The sequence below is a fragment of the Myxine glutinosa genome, chromosome 2 (assembly GCF_964187855.1).
Source record: "Myxine glutinosa chromosome 2, kmMyxGlut1.1, whole genome shotgun sequence".
In the NCBI taxonomy this organism is placed as follows: Eukaryota; Metazoa; Chordata; class Myxini; order Myxiniformes; family Myxinidae; genus Myxine; species Myxine glutinosa.
The window spans coordinates 35,516,579-35,533,243 of NC_136262.1; the positions used below are offsets into that span (position 1 = coordinate 35,516,579).

General features: G+C 46.7%; 1 protein-coding gene across 1 annotated transcript in view; it reads right to left on the bottom strand.

Annotated features, from left to right (window-relative positions):
• Positions 1 to 16,665, bottom strand: part of DST (dystonin) — a 390,037-nt gene that overhangs the window by 170,517 nt on the left and 202,855 nt on the right. Inside the window, exons 45-52 of the mRNA XM_078772579.1 lie at positions 16,084 to 16,251; positions 13,273 to 13,396; positions 12,959 to 13,167; positions 12,708 to 12,869; positions 12,411 to 12,569; positions 12,022 to 12,188; positions 11,566 to 11,722; positions 11,299 to 11,428 (exon numbers count right to left, since the gene is read on the bottom strand). Coding sequence (XP_078628705.1) covers positions 11,299 to 11,428; positions 11,566 to 11,722; positions 12,022 to 12,188; positions 12,411 to 12,569; positions 12,708 to 12,869; positions 12,959 to 13,167; positions 13,273 to 13,396; positions 16,084 to 16,251 — 1,276 coding nt within the window. The remainder of the gene's footprint in view (positions 1 to 11,298; positions 11,429 to 11,565; positions 11,723 to 12,021; positions 12,189 to 12,410; positions 12,570 to 12,707; positions 12,870 to 12,958; positions 13,168 to 13,272; positions 13,397 to 16,083; positions 16,252 to 16,665) is intronic.

Below are 16,665 nucleotides of genomic sequence, written 5' to 3' on the forward strand. Positions count from 1 at the left end.
CTGCTATAGAGTACATTCATAAGCCTTTACAAAGTTGCTTTTATTATCATTACCCCTGCGACGAAGGTGGATGGAGGTTATGTTTTCACCCCTGTCAGTTTGTTGAAAAATTTCAATTATTGTCATATGTCGGTCTGTCTCATTTGTTACTTGCAAAATCGAAGATTTTTCAAATACTGTCGGACCCTGCTATACGCTGGTTCCCCGTATTTGTGGGTGATAAAATGCGACCTGTTTCTCTATTCGTGGAAAAGTGTCCCGCAAATTTGCGGTGTTTTTTTTCTATTCGCGGCTGTGTTCCGCGAATGTGCGGCTGTGTTCTGCAAATTCGAGGTTTTTCAGGGGTGCAAAAAAAACATTTTCACGAGCCGTTTCCGTCACATACGGTATTTATAAAATCTTCGTGGATTATCGTCGACATTCGCGGGATTTGCCTCACCATTCGCGGATTTTGCCTCGATTTGGTTTGGTCCTCTCTATTCGTGGATTTTCGTGACTCGTGAACCTATCCCCCCTTTTTCTGTTAAAACAATGCCCAGCTATTCGCGGGTTTCGCTATTCGCAGATTTTCCAGGAACCTATCCCCCCTTTTTCTATTGAAACAATGCCCCGCTATTCACCGGTTTCGCTATTCGCGGATTTTCCAGGAACATATCCACCACGAATAGCGGGGGTTCGAGGTATTGGTTGGTCTTTTGTGGTTTTTTTTTTTTTTTTTTTTTGTATACTGAATCGAGGCTCGTGAAAGAGCTAAAATTTTGTCTGACTCTCTGTTTGTCTGTCTTTGCTTTTGTTTGTCACTTGCCTACAGGTCACAATTTTAAACCGAACATCATGAAACTTTACCAAGTTGTAGGGGGAGTCAAAACTGAGAAACCTATTGATTTTGAGGTAAAAGGTCATCTTGAGGTAATCATCATTTTTCATCCGATTGACCTGAAAGTTGAACAGCATTTGCATAGTGCGTCACTGAATTGGGAAACCAACTATTTTTGAGGTCAAAAGGTCAAAGAACAACTCAAGGTCAAACTTCTAAAATCATCAATTTTAATCTGAAAAATCGTCAATTTTTATCTGATTAATTTAAATTTAAACATCAATTACATCGTGGATTTTGCAAGTATCGTGCTCTGCACGATGCCTTTCTTGTTTGTTTGTTTGTTTGTTTGATTGTCAGTGGGTGCGATAACTCACGAATGCTTTCAGCTATCTTCATCAAACTTTACCAGATTCAAACTTTTTTTTGCCAAAAAAGTGATGCTGTCAAATGTATTTGACTATATATATATATATATATATATTGTTACAGATACGACTTTGATGTTAAAGTGGGCCGAGCGGAATGGCCGTCGTGTCCGCACAAATTACCACAAATTACCCGACTATACTCGACGTTGACGAGCCGCGCTATGCTGGCTCAATAGGAAAGAGAAGACACCCGGCTGGGTTATAATGACACAATACGACACCAGGGGTTCAGTTCTCAAGTATATTCGTACGGAAAAAGGTTAGATTACAACTACAAGAGGGACAGCATAGGAAGACAGGCACTTAGACACACTCTTATATTAACCCTAGACAGACCACAGATAAACGGGACAACGCTGACTCACACGGGATTTGATGGCAAGGAAAGCGGCAGTCGATGGCTCAGGTGCACCTGGCTCAGGGACAGAATCACGTACGGTGGTGTCCAGCAGATGCGGGGAGGTCGCTCAGCGCTCGTGGGTCGCGACTTTGGTGGAGATGCCGGGGAGGTCGCTCAGCGCTCGGGAGGGTGGCGTCTTGTCCTTCCAAGCTCGGGGCGCATCTCTCTTCACGTCCGGCGCGGGGCCGCGTATATATCCGGCGGGGAGTGACACGCCCTCGGCTCGTTAGCGCCGCCCCAGATGGCATCGGCCCATGGCTTCTCATTGGGTGCGGGGGTTACCGGCTCCGCCCTTGACGAGGGGCCGACAGGGAGCCCCTTCGTGGTAACCCCGTGGAGCGCGTGGTCAATGGTGGCTAACCGAGCCGGAAGGAGGACGCCCACTCCCCATGCCGTCACCGCGCCGCCCCCCTCTTTTGTTGTTGTTGTTGTAGTTGGCGCTTCTTCATGGGGAAGAGATGCGGAGAGGTATGGGGAGGTCCTAAACTTCCTAACAGGTGCCATATAATCACATTCTGGTGCAACGAAGAGTCATAATTAATGGAAACAAGTCCTTAACTGACATAGATTAAGAATAACTAGCAAGATGTCCTATAATTGTCTACGTGTGGTGCGGGGGACCTGGGCACGACATTTAATGGGGGGATGAAGGGGAAGATCGGCTCTAATGGGTGTTGTTTACAGACAATGGGACTAGGGAATGGGGTAAGGGAGAGTTGGGGAGTATCGGAGAAAATAGGGGAATATTTACAAGCGGATATGGAGGCCAAATTCCATATTCGCAACATTGCACCCTTCTCTACCCTCGGGGCGTCCCGACCCGATAAATCTTTACCTACTTTAGTGTGGCACGCAATGTAGTTCCCTCTACTATTAACTCTACCCTGAGTGCGACAGTTTTATAGATATTCACAAATGAGTAAATATGTCCCCCTGCGACGTTGCACCCTTCTCCTCTCAGAAACACACCCACAGGATAACCGAATCCGGAAAGAATTCTCAAACTAGACATACAGCCGGTAGGGAGCATTATTTACAAGACTACGCTGATATTTACACTACGATCCAGGACCTGTCTTTGGAGGAACACATGCAGATGTTATGCATAGAGAGAGCGCGCTTGCCAACATCGATACACCAACCCACGAGTGCTCTGTGGCCGACGGCCTTTAATAACGTGCAGAGCACCCTTCCCGCGCATCAACAGCACCACCCCACCACCAATCGGTGCAGTCACCATTGTTCATTGGAATAAAAATAACTTCAACAACCCCTAACCCTGCAGGTGTCTCTTGCTCTTCTTGTGGTGCACTTGGTGGTGTTAACTATTAGTGGTTCACCTGTATGGCATAGGTGCCACGTCGATCCATAGGTCCATCCCCGGGTGGTGCTTGGCCGCAAACGAACTGCGGTCCATTGTGGGTGGCCACAAACATTGCGGTCCATATGGTGTACCGATCCAGGCAGCGAACAGCGAAAGTGCAGGCCCACAACTGCGCAGCCAGCACCTCTCTCTCCTCTCTCGCTACCCCAAAGCCAGATCCTCGGAGGTGGGAGACAAAAGAAGCAGACAAGTGAGTAAGGTGGTAAGGGCGCAAAAGTGCACGCAATGTAAGGTAATGCACACTGGGGGCACATGGGAACCAGGTGAGACAGGTACGTTCCTATCGTACGCCCCCCCCCCACCAGGTAACCTACATGGCCCCTCCCTTACCCCTTACTGCATCCACACAACACAACACTACTCATAAACATCTACTTTACAAATCAACAAACATCCCTACTGTCTTCCCCGTTCCTCCCATATACCAAATTCGTCTTCTCTCCCTCCTAACCAATCAAATTTGCCATTTTCAACTCTCATCAAAATTTGCCATCTCCAACTGAACATCAAAATTTGCCATCACCAATTCATCATCAGTCCCTCCTAGGGAGGGAGAGATGGAATCACCCCAATGTCTCATCCACGTCGTGATGCGTCTCACAAATCCTCACAGCAATCTCATTTCCTGCAACAAACAAAGAAAACACAGGTGTGGAGTCATCATCATCACCACAGGCAAGTGGCTGCGTATGGTGCGACAGGTTCATCAATCCTAACTATTTCCTAAATGACTTTAACAACTTTACACTACCCGGGGTCTCTCTCCGGCCAAACCATTGGCCCTCTTACACTATGGGTTCTAAAAACCAATTCCCATTGACCAAACTGTGGCGCTCTTCAATTTGGGGTCTCACTCCCCCGATTCATCTCCCGGTGCCCTCGTACAATTTCTGGGCTGCGACGTGTACCTCTCCCAGTGGGTCTACCCACCTGCACACCTCCACCACTGCAGTTGCCTCCGAGCTTACCTGCTCCTTACCCTAACCTAACTACCAGGGGAAGGCCCTCTGGCTCTCTCCCCACTCCGTGCCCTCTCTGGCACTGGGCTGCCCGATCCACACCCGGGATCCTCAGGCACCCACTCACAACTACCGGCTCCCAGAGCCCACCTGCGGCCTCACCTGGCCGACATCCTCACAGTGGTGGAGTGCCCAACCAACTACACACACTAACAGGCTACACGCCCAGCCATTTCCACAACACTAATGCACCCATTCACAACACCATTCTGCAACCGCACCACAAATGCCAATATCCAACCACAATTTACCTGCACCCTCTACCTAACACTTACACTACCCGCCCCGGGTATCCGTGATGGGGGTCCACTCTTCCCCCATTCACACCTTCGCACCATGCACACCACTCCGTACCACTTACTCCAACTCTCTCCACACACCGGTACCTGCACACCTGTGCTCTCACACCTGGTGCCACCTGCACCCTTCTCTCCCCAAGCGCATTCGCGCTGATCCACACACTCACTACTCATACACTGCTCCACACACCTGTCCAGTTGCACCCCTGTGCAATCACACCTGTTCAATTCTCACAAACACGGCATCATCTCAGCTAACTACTCCCTTCTGAAACTTGCGCTTCCCAGTCGTCCCTTTAAACTATTGCGCTCCCTCGTCATTATAATCCACACTAATCTGCCTGCGTCCCCACTACAGGTATCAGTCACTAACTAACCTTAACGTTACCTAAGGTCATCTTCGCTAGATCCCTACACACCATATCCTAACCCACCCGGGCTAGTTTTCACTGCCATACACCCCATAATCTATTGCTCCTTTGCCCCCCTATGGGAAGGATGGTGGATTTGCCATCCCACCACATCGGGGGTCTCTCACTACCAATTTTGCACATCAAATTTCAATAAATCAACAATTTGCCAATCACTACCCATCATCTGCCAATCACTACTGCCAATCCCTTGCCAATCATCAAATTTTGTTTTTCTCTAATTTTGGGTCCAAAACACTAACCTCATCACCCAGTCTACTCACTACTGCCTCTCGGTGCGCCAATTCACTTCTAAAGCTCGGCTTTGTAAAGCCAAGCAATGGATGCTGGTTGTTTTGTGCCAGCGGCTGGATGCGTCCGGCACTCGGTGCAGGGACGGGGGCTTACCCGTGCCGAGATCCCACGCACCACCTCGGCGTGGAGCCATCCAATGCCCCGATCTCGACCTGCCGGCACGTCTCACCAAAAAGTGGTCGCCATGACGACCCTTTCTATCGGGCTGCCAGCTCCGCCTAGTGGAGCACGGACGCGGCCGTTCAAAGCGAGGCCCGGCACGCACCGAGGGCCCGATTCGGCTATAAGTCGTCCTAACCTTTGACCCGGTTATCGTCGACGCCTCGCCTGCAGGCTTACATGCATACGCTACCCCTTTCGTGCTCATACATGCAGCCGTTTCCATGCTCCTCGTACCGTTCCTTACACACCCAGGCACACTCATTCCACTCACAGCCTTGGTCACACACCTGACCACCGAACACTTTGGCACACATTCGTCGCTCGCACACCTCACCAATACACCTCTTCGCGCCCCCTCCTCAGTCACCTCCTCTGTGACAATCACAGGTGTGCTTTCATTCGCACACCCAACCACGTGCCTCACCACCAACTCCAGCGTGCATTCCCACTCACGCTCTACCATTCCAGGTGTACATCCTTCCATCCCAGGTGTACATCCTCGCTCACCTGTCACAACCAGCTCACTCTCCTTGTCACTCTCACTACTCTCACCTCCACTCGTGACAGAGCACTCACCCTTACTCTTGACAGCGCACTCTTTCCTCATGCACCTGTCCGTCACACACCTTTCTCGCGCACACTCTCCCGTTACACCCTCTGTAACACTCACCACAGGTGGACACTCTTCCTTACTTCTGACAGCGCACTCTTTCCTCATGCACCTGTCCGTCACACACCCCCCTCGCGCACACTCCTGCGCACACTCTCCAGTCACACCCCCTGCAACACTCACCACACCGCGCTTCCACGTGCTTCCTCGCACACACGCTACGACCGACTCATTCTCGCCAATACCCTCACTCCTTGGCACACACTTTTTCCTCACACACCCCAGAGTCGGACTTTCTCGCACACCTCCTCTTTCGCACACCAGACCTGTCACACACCTCACCAACGGCCTTTCACGAACACCCGGATCCAAACCAATCCCCAAGCTTTTTAAATCCCCTGGCGCATCATACGCACGACCATATTGGTCACCACTTACACCGGGTCCTCTTCCTCTTCGCTTCTCCTCCATCACCTGCGAATCCCTCATCCGGTTAATGAGCACATCATCACGATCCAAACACAGACTTTGGACCAATTCTTTTATCTCCTCTTTTATCTCTTTCTTATCCCCTCTCCGTCGCTTCTTAATTTCGCTCATCCCTTCCTCCACTTCTTCTAATTTCTGCTTCACCTCTTTTATGTCCCGGTACGTCTCCTCAAGCTCATCCTCTAAGGCTACCTTGACCGTTTCCAGGTGCGTCCTCACCTGCCGGTCCTTCGTCTCCATTACCTCTATCACCTCGTCCAACCTCGTTGTCAGTTCCTCACGTACCATCTGACATTCCCTCTTTGTCGCTATCAAGTCGTTTTTTATGTCGTTTTGTGTCGCTTTTAACCCTCCTAATACCGCAGTGTTCCTTTGAACCTGCTCCACTAACTCCGTCTGTCCCACCGTCAGCTGCTCCACCTCCTGCGTCAGGTCCTCTATGCCCCCTTGTAACTTTACAGTCCCCTTTCTCACCTCCTTTTCCATGTGCTCCTCACAGTGCCTCACCTCCTCGCGCACTCCTCCGACCTCCTCACTCACTCCTCTTCTGATCTCCTCTCCCATCACTTGCATCTCCTGCCCAGATGCCACCCTCATCTGCTCCATTTCCTCCCTGTGAGCATCCAGTTTGGTTTCTACCCCCATTCTGACCCCCTCTATCTGCTGCTCCATTTGTTTAACTTCCCTTTCCGCTTGGTCCCTCATGTCCCTCAATTTGCCTTCCATACTGTTTTCTAACCCCTCTAACCCATTTTTCACTCCCTCTATCTGATTCTCCTGGGCAGCCATTCTATTTTCTACCCCCATTAACCCATTTTTCACTTCTTTTATCCCGTTGTCTAACCCCTCAAAATTATTGTCTATCTTCCCAAATTTCTTGTCTAACTCCTCAAAATTATTGTCTAACCCCTCACTGGTACCCCTCGCTTCGTCCCTCATTACCCCCAATTGCTCACTCCGAGCCCTCGCTTCGTCCCTCATTACCCCCATTTGGTTTCCCATTACCCCCATTTGGTTTCCCAAGTCATTCCTCAGGTCTTCACTTGTCTGGACCATGAGCGCCTTTATTTGTTCCATAAATAGGCCCCAATCCATCGGCGGCGCTGCTACGGTCGCGGGCGCGGTGACCAGCGAGGCGCCATTTTGCGCGCCCGCTTCTTCGTGCGTGACGGCGCTATTTTGCGAACCTGCCGCCCTCACTGCTTCGCTCTCCTCCTGTCCCTCATTTTGGTCCTGGATCGACCCTACCTCACTCTCCTTTACCGGACCCCAGCTGTCTTGATCCGCCATAGCGCGACTTGCAAAATTCGAGTTTCGTAAAACAAATACAAATTTCGGCCGCTCCAAATTTTGACCAAATTTTTTTTTTCCTCTATTCGTTTTTTTTTTTTCCAAATTTGGTCGGGCCTCGAATCCCACTCCCGACACCAATTGTTACAGATACGACTTTGATGTTAAAGTGGGCCGAGCGGAATGGCCGTCGTGTCCGCACAAATTACCACAAATTACCCGACTATACTCGACGTTGACGAGCCGCGCTATGCTGGCTCAATAGGAAAGAGAAGACACCCGGCTGGGTTATAATGACACAATACGACACCAGGGGTTCAGTTCTCAAGTATATTCGTACGGAAAAAGGTTAGATTACAACTACAAGAGGGACAGCATAGGAAGACAGGCACTTAGACACACTCTTATATTAACCCTAGACAGACCACAGATAAACGGGACAACGCTGACTCACACGGGATTTGATGGCAAGGAAAGCGGCAGTCGATGGCTCAGGTGCACCTGGCTCAGGGACAGAATCACGTACGGTGGTGTCCAGCAGATGCGGGGAGGTCGCTCAGCGCTCGTGGGTCGCGACTTTGGTGGAGATGCCGGGGAGGTCGCTCAGCGCTCGGGAGGGTGGCGTCTTGTCCTTCCAAGCTCGGGGCGCATCTCTCTTCACGTCCGGCGCGGGGCCGCGTATATATCCGGCGGGGAGTGACACGCCCTCGGCTCGTTAGCGCCGCCCCAGATGGCATCGGCCCATGGCTTCTCATTGGGTGCGGGGGTTACCGGCTCCGCCCTTGACGAGGGGCCGACAGGGAGCCCCTTCGTGGTAACCCCGTGGAGCGCGTGGTCAATGGTGGCTAACCGAGCCGGAAGGAGGACGCCCACTCCCCATGCCGTCACCGCGCCGCCCCCCTCTTTTGTTGTTGTTGTTGTAGTTGGCGCTTCTTCATGGGGAAGAGATGCGGAGAGGTATGGGGAGGTCCTAAACTTCCTAACAGGTGCCATATAATCACATTCTGGTGCAACGAAGAGTCATAATTAATGGAAACAAGTCCTTAACTGACATAGATTAAGAATAACTAGCAAGATGTCCTATAATTGTCTACGTGTGGTGCGGGGGACCTGGGCACGACATTTAATGGGGGGATGAAGGGGAAGATCGGCTCTAATGGGTGTTGTTTACAGACAATGGGACTAGGGAATGGGGTAAGGGAGAGTTGGGGAGTATCGGAGAAAATAGGGGAATATTTACAAGCGGATATGGAGGCCAAATTCCATATTCGCAACAATATATATATATATATATATATATATATATATATATATATATATATATATATATATATTGTTGCGGTTTTAGAACCCACATATGTTGTAAATAACTCTTGTAAATATCCCATCATTTAATAAAGTTAAAGGTTGCACCCTTAGTTAGTCCATATGCAACACGTAGGCCACCATAGAAACTTTAGTTATTTCATTATTATGTGTTTCAGATAAGGCCGTGTTTCCAATAGTTGAATCTGCGTTGCATCAATTAAATAAGAGTAGGTCCCCAATTCATTTTGTTCATTTTGCGACCTCTCTCCAAATTCTGTTACGCGCCTTGTTTAGCATCCGCACAGGCGCCGCCATTGACCATGCGGTCGGCTCGAGGAAGAAGGGGGCGGAGCGCCAGGAACAAGGTGTGGCCACGTCAACTAGTCATCAAAGGCGTGGCCGGTAAGCCCCCACCAGCCAACCAGGGCTGAGGTGAGCTCACTGGCAGGCGTGGCTTGATGAAGCGCATAGTGATCTGGGAGCGCGTAATATAAGCGTGAGCGCAGGTCCGATGAGAGAGACGAAACTGGGCAGAGCCCCTTTTACGGACTTCGAGGAGAGACGGCTTGTGGTACTGCTTCGGACTGCGCAGAGAACCTGTTCAGCGGCGCTCTTGCATACGAACATTGAGCGAGAGAGAGCGTTTGACACGATATACGTTTATTACGTATGCAGCATCCCAGTCCCCCTGCTATATGTAAGGTCCGCTCGCGGTCAACGACACGCGGTGCGCTGCCGGCCTGCTGTCTTTTCCACCACCACCACGGTACGAGTCGGGACCGGACGAGTGACCTGGACCTTCTACCTGGACCTTCCACCCTACCAGCTGCAATCCCCGTGTGAGTGTGTCTGTTTGTCTGGAGTTGTAGAGTAAGACTGTATAAGACTGCCCTGTGTCCTTCTCCTTCTTCCCTTCTTGTACATTCTTTCCTTTCCTCTTCTTTTTGGTTGTAAATAAATCACCTTGTTATTTCTTGGTTTTTCCCTAATCCGATCGCCTCCGTCCTTTCTTTCCATTGAGTACCTGTGGCACGATTTCGGAACCGCTATAATCAGGTTAGTCTTTGTTAACGGCCTGAGTCACGGCTCGCTTCGCTCGGCGTGCCCACTAACGCTGCGGCTCGGGTGGGAGTTATCTCCTTGCTTTACGGCCGGTGGTAGTACTTAGGTACTAAGACTAATTCGGCTTATAACCCTACTTACCACCGACCGGAAGGAACGTTATAACTTCCCAAGGACTCGGGATGGCCAGCTTAAAGGACAAGGGGATTAACCTCCCCTTGATAAGGGGAGCGCCGACCCCCGAGAACCGTAACAATATATATGTCAAAGGTCAAGGTGACAGTGATGTCATTTGCATAAAACACATTTTGGGCTCTATCGCCCTTAATATTTGGTATAGCGAGACGCGGTGGTCAGCAAAGATAATTTAAATGTTGAGGATAAATCTATTTCATTAATAGAAACCATTCTTGAGCCAATGGTGGGAAATACATCGTCAAAATGACCATGTTCAAAGGTCAAGGTTTTCTCGATTTTCGTCTTACCTATCAGAGTAAAACCTGATGCCTTCCTGTCTGTTTGCCTGTTTGTGAACAGGATATCTCAAAGAGTTGTGGACTGATTCAGACGAAATTTGGTGGACCAGTTTGGTGTGCAACAAACACAAAATTATGATATTTTGGTGAAGATTCAGATCCAGTTGTGAGCATTTCAAAAGTGATTCTTCACAATTGAGAGATAGGAGAAAAAAACTATGTATTTCACGATATCTCAAAAGGTTGTGGACGGATTCAGAAGAAACTTGGTGGACAGGATGTGTGTGTGACATGGACGAATCGATTCAATTTTGGTGAAGATCCGAATCCAGATCTGGCCTATAAGTGGGATACAAAACGTAAACTGTTAAGCATGGCAGAGGTATGCTCTCTACTGAGTGCCGTTCTAGTTCTCAAGTGTTTTCATAACTACCAAGGCTGATGAAGATGCCAGAATACTGTAGATCGACAAAGTATAAATCGGGAGATCGTTAAAGCGGTAAATTGTACTTCTTCTTCTTCGCTTTTTACACCAGCTGTGCAAGGCTGAAGCGATTACAATGATTCAAATTTTGTACGGTTTTTGATATGCGCATACCAAATGGTCATGTATCATGTGGTAAAGTTTCAATTTCTTACGTTGAACGGTTTTCGACGTATGCTCTTAACAAAATGCAAAAAGTACGGGACGGATTGCGTAACCCTGCATTTCACTTCACGAGTGTGTGGTAACAAAGTACTGTGTTTTCAATATTCTTCGTTGCTGAAAAACGAAACCCAAAACTGTGTCTGACATCCCCATAATTATCCAATCCATAGTACTGACCATGTTTGGATGGAGATCCTGGGCTTGTGATGACATACGTCAAAGTCGAAAAATGTGTTTCCACATTCATCCCCTGCTTCTCCAGCTGAGACACCAATTCCTTCTTTAAACCCCACTGACTGAGCAGATCCTGTGAGAAGAGTGCAATCTGTAGAATTCTGTGTCCATATAACCCCATAACAGTGGGTGGCCTCATATTACTTTAAAGCACCATAAATCTCTACAATTCTGCAGCGAGAAAGGAAAAGTTGTGAAGCTGTGGTCAACCTTGACGTCATCAAGTTGTTTTTGAAGTTCATTGGTGGAGAATCTGCCACGTTTAGGTGGAATCTTTTTCTCAACCTCATCAATCCACGAGAGCAGCTGTGACTTTGTTTGTGAGAATTCTTCCAGGCTTTCCCTGTAGGATGACATTGCCACCTCCCTGGAGGAACACGACAATGGTCTTAAATGACATAGTAAATGAGATGGCATCTAATCCTCACAGAAGAGATCTTAAGCTAAGCATGATGTTAAAGTTGTTGCCATTGGTGTTGTTGTTGTCATCTTAAATATTACTCTTTCTTTATCTCATGTGAAAGATATTGTACGAATGCCTGCATATATGTAACTGATTTTGATATTGCTACAAAATGCTGTAGAATACAAGAGTGCAGCTCCCCCAACATCACAAATTCTCATACAGCTATGTCCAGACTAGGGACCAAAATAAAGTATTCTGACCTTCGATCGAGTGCAGATGTGAGGGAAAGCCAGGAGTCTGCCAGCCCGGAAGAGTACTTTGCCAAAGAGGAGACATCGGTGAATGGACTGACATCTGTCAGCTGCTCGGTCACAATTCGTAGTGAATCTACGGACTTCTGGTTCCCTATAAAATCTTGCCTCACCAACTGCAGAGAAACACAATAAACTTTAATTATCATCATCAATTACTGACTGAATGAAGCCCAATGAGATAAAAGCGACGAATGCTTGGAGCACTTGAAAATGGTGTTGCAGAGTGGACAAACTAAGATGGCGGATGGCGGAGCGAGTTTGTACATGTACATCAAGAGCTTCCTCTTGAAACTGTATCACATTAATCCCTTTCTGATATATTGGCATTAGCCTACCTTCAGGTGTTGAGATATTTGATTGATGTCACTTATTGGACCATTTGTTGAAGTGCTGAGTTCTTGACGGATCCTTTCTATGGTCGACTCTACTATCTTTGCAGCCTGATCAAACATCTCGAGTCTCTCGGACAAGTGGTATAGTCGATCTCCACGTGCCTGGAGACAAGGAAATGGTGGTCAAACCTTACGTTTATACATTTGGTTTTTCAGTGACCACTTTCAGCTCCTGGCTCATGCATTTTTTCATTGAAATAAAAATTCCAGTCTCATAATATCCTTTCTCAGTTATCCCACCTTGACCCTTGCACTGATGGATTGAACACCATCCTGGCACTGCTCCAATCGCTTCTCGATTTCTGGAGGTGACAAAGCATCCACAGATGACCTCACAACAGATAGTTGTTTCTTGAGCACCTCCAGGCTGTCACGTCGTATGTCCAGCTCCTGCTGAAGCATCTGTGAAGAGAAGCTCACCTCAATAAACGATGGACAAATGACAATGACAATGACAGTGTTCAAAGCTTCCACTCTCATTGCCTACTTACCACATTCCTCCCTGTCACCTGCTTCACGGCAGTTGAGTTGATGGGTCCCCTACAGCTTGTTTTGAGTTCAGCTTCCGTTTGTGTTAGCCAGGCCTCCAATCGTTCCAGGCCATCACTGAGGCAGAGGGAATGAGCCATGGAGACCTGCAGTCTTTCCATACGATCTTCAGCATCTTGGGACAGTGTTCTGAGCCGTGTTTCGGTCTCATCTGTACAATGAGTCGGAAAGGAAATTATTTTATATAAATACTGAATGTATACACAGGACAGAAGCTTAGTGAATATTGGGATACATGTGTATTGTGAGCAGTTACCCATTGTTTGATGAATGTGGTCTTGATTCAGTGGGAGATCTTGGCCCGTGTGCAGCAGGTCGTGACCCATGTGTTTGAGCTGCTTTAATGGTTGCTCCTGCGCAATCAGGTCTGCCTGTAGAGACTGCAAATGGCATCTAGTGTAGTTACATCAGTTACATGGAATCGAAAGCAAAGGTAATCAGCTCCAGTAATAACAGGTTGGTGAAGGACCAATACACGTCCACATGCAGTGCAGAAAAACGATAGTTCATGTGGCATTATAATCAATAATGAATGTGGCCTGAGGTTCAATGTATAATATCCCTAACTTAGAACTAACAGTGATGTAAAGTGCAGAAAGTGCAGAAATCTTCTGCTATTAAGGTATTACTTCTGTGACTATCGAATAATGTGTTAGAAAACACATGCTGCATGGTCGGCTTGTTGGCGACTAAACAGACACCCCTCACTGGCTTTGCCAGTGGGGAGAGTGACTGACACCCTGTCAGGACAAAAAACAACACCTAGAAATAGACGAATGAGCTCCCCTCGGGAGCCACCAGCCTTCCAGTAAGGAGATGGTGTCTCCTAAAAAACACCGGTTCAAGTCATACCAAAGACTTTAAAAATTGTACGTGCTGCTTCCTTGCTTGAAAAGGATAGAGCATGGACAATCCCTATTGGTTGGCATCCATGGGGAGGAGGAAATTCCTCTTGAGGAAATGCCCAGCTGAGTATGATGAGAAAAGTGGTGCCATTGTTATTACGTCGCTACGGCACTTCCCCCAAGCTCAGTGGCTGTGTTTGTCTCATCAGTGTGTCTTTGTGTGTGTGTGTGTGTGTGTGTGTGTGTGTGTGTGTGTGTGTGTGTGTGTGTGTGTGTGTGTGTGTCAGCTCTACTACGAGCCTTAGCCCATGTATAAACTAGAACAATGCGACTGTGTCGCTAATATGCCTCTGCATAGTCCCACAACGGGTAGATGCCATCGTTCACTGTCCTAAAATTAAACAAGTTTGAATTTAAATCCCTTCAGCTGTTTTAAAGTATCACATTTTCACCAGCCATGACAGGTTTCACATCGATCGGTGAAGCAGTTTCAGAGAAGGAATTTTTTTAAATATCTGCTTTCAAGCTAATATGGCTGCTATACCACATGACATATGACCTTTAAAATCTATACCCTGCATATGTATGTGTAGGGGATCATGTTTGTGAAGTTTCGTGTTGATCGGATAAGGTTCGTTTTTCTATCCAAGATGGCTGCCAAACCACGTGACCTACGGCATCATCATTATCAAACTATATGCAACAGTGCTGTTAGATGATATTTGTAAAATTTCACATCGATAGGGTGAGCGGCTTCAGATATAATTATTTAATATTTTCCTTCAATCCAATATGGCAGCCACACCATGTGACCAAAGATGTTTTCGTGATCATCTTTTAATCCCCATGCCTAGTCAAGGACACACGTAAAGTTTCGAGTCAATCGATTTGGTGGTTTGGGAGAAGATGTTTTTTTTTAGGTTTTAGGTTAAATCCAATATGGCGGCCAAACCATGTGACCTATGATGTCATAAATTTAATATTTCAACACAAATGGGTAATAGTTTGTGTGCATGCAATTTCAGAAAAATAAGGAATTTGATTAAAACATTTTTGGCTGGTATACCACTTCACCTATGATATCATTATCATGCTTTTGTTCCCCACTGGGAGTACTTGACAATGTGCCAAGTTTCAAATTTTTCCATTCAGCGGTTCCCGAGAAATAAATTTTTAATTATTTGCTTTTAATACAAGATGGCTACCATACCACGTGACCTAAGACCTCACAACTAACATAAAAACATTCTGCATGGTTGCCACTCCTACCCTGAAAGTTTTGTTTCAATCGGACATATGGTTGCTGAGAAAAACGAGGTTTAGCCCATACGGACGGACGGACAGAGAACCCAAAAACATAATCCCTCTTTGTTGTTTTTTAAAAGTCTTTAAAACAAAGTCTTTGTAGACTTTGTTGCTGGAGGCATATAAAAAGAAAAAACTTCGTCATTAACTATTTATTAAAGTGAGTCCTTAGAAATTGAAATTTCAAAAATATATCTCAAAAGTACATTTGAGCTTTTCAGATATAGCCCAAAAAATACTGAAAACAATGATGTTCATCGACCACTAATTTCCATCCAATTAGCCACCAAAAATTTGGTTCATGGAAAAAAAATTGAGATCAACCTTCAAAGATATAAATATTTGACCCCCTCTCCTTGTCTTTTTAATATTTTTCAAAAAAACCTGAGATTTGAAGGATTCAGATGCATCTCTCACAGCCTTTACAAGGGTTTTTGTCCTCACCTGCTCATACGTGGAGCTCAAAGTTTTGATCACTGGATTTGAAAACCTTCAAATCGGGTTATCTTTTTCTAGGTTGAAAAAAGAACATAAAAAAACACCGGAAATCCAGAGATTTCGCAGAGCTGCTCATTTTAACCTATATAAGGATATTCCCTACTCAGCGCAAATGCAGTCAACGAGAGGGTGCTCCAGGGGGACTTGATACACTTTAAGTAGTTAACAAGTAAACATCTATATATTATGTACACATGGTGAGGAGGTGGAGGGAGGAGGTAAAATTGAAAAGAGCAGAAGAGTAAAGGAAAGGATAGGCAAGAAAGGAAAAGATGATGTTGTGAGAAGATAGGTAAAGCAGAGGGTGGATGGAGCATATATGGGGTGTATGGAGGTGAGGGTAATAAAGAAAACACACTTTGTCGGGGTGGGGGGTTGTGTCCCTTCAAAAAAGTTCTGCTTCACCAGATCACACACACCTTAGTCTGCTCGAGATGTTTCTGCATCTCCCGTGCATCCATGTCCATTGCCTCTTTCGCAGATTCCTCCTCTGCTTTGAGCATCCATGACGACAGTACTGATGACATTTTCATAAACTCCTGGTATTTGCTCAAGGATTGAGTCAGCTGATTACCTAAGTATGAGCACTGGCCCCAATGAAAAGAGAGCCTTGGTTATGTATGGTCTTTGTTAATTATCAGCAGACGTAAAAAAATAAAGAGGACAGAAATATTTCCCTATTGATTCTTGTCTTTTTGCAATTGTTGTTTTCATGTATTGTTATGCATTATGTTTGCCACTCTGTCAAAGCGCCTTTGGGCTTCTGGAAAAGCGCTATACAAAATAAATGAATTATTATTATTATTATAAGGAGAAGAAAAAAAGAGAGAAAGAGTAAGAACAAATGACATCAAAAGCAAAATACACGAAGACAGAATATTTTAAAAAACTTTAACAAAGTTTATGGCAAAATACTTTTAGATGTTGAAGAAAACCCTCTACCCTATACTCTCTTCTCCCAGTGGAGGCTGGGATGCACCAAGGCAGTGCTTTGTGTCTAG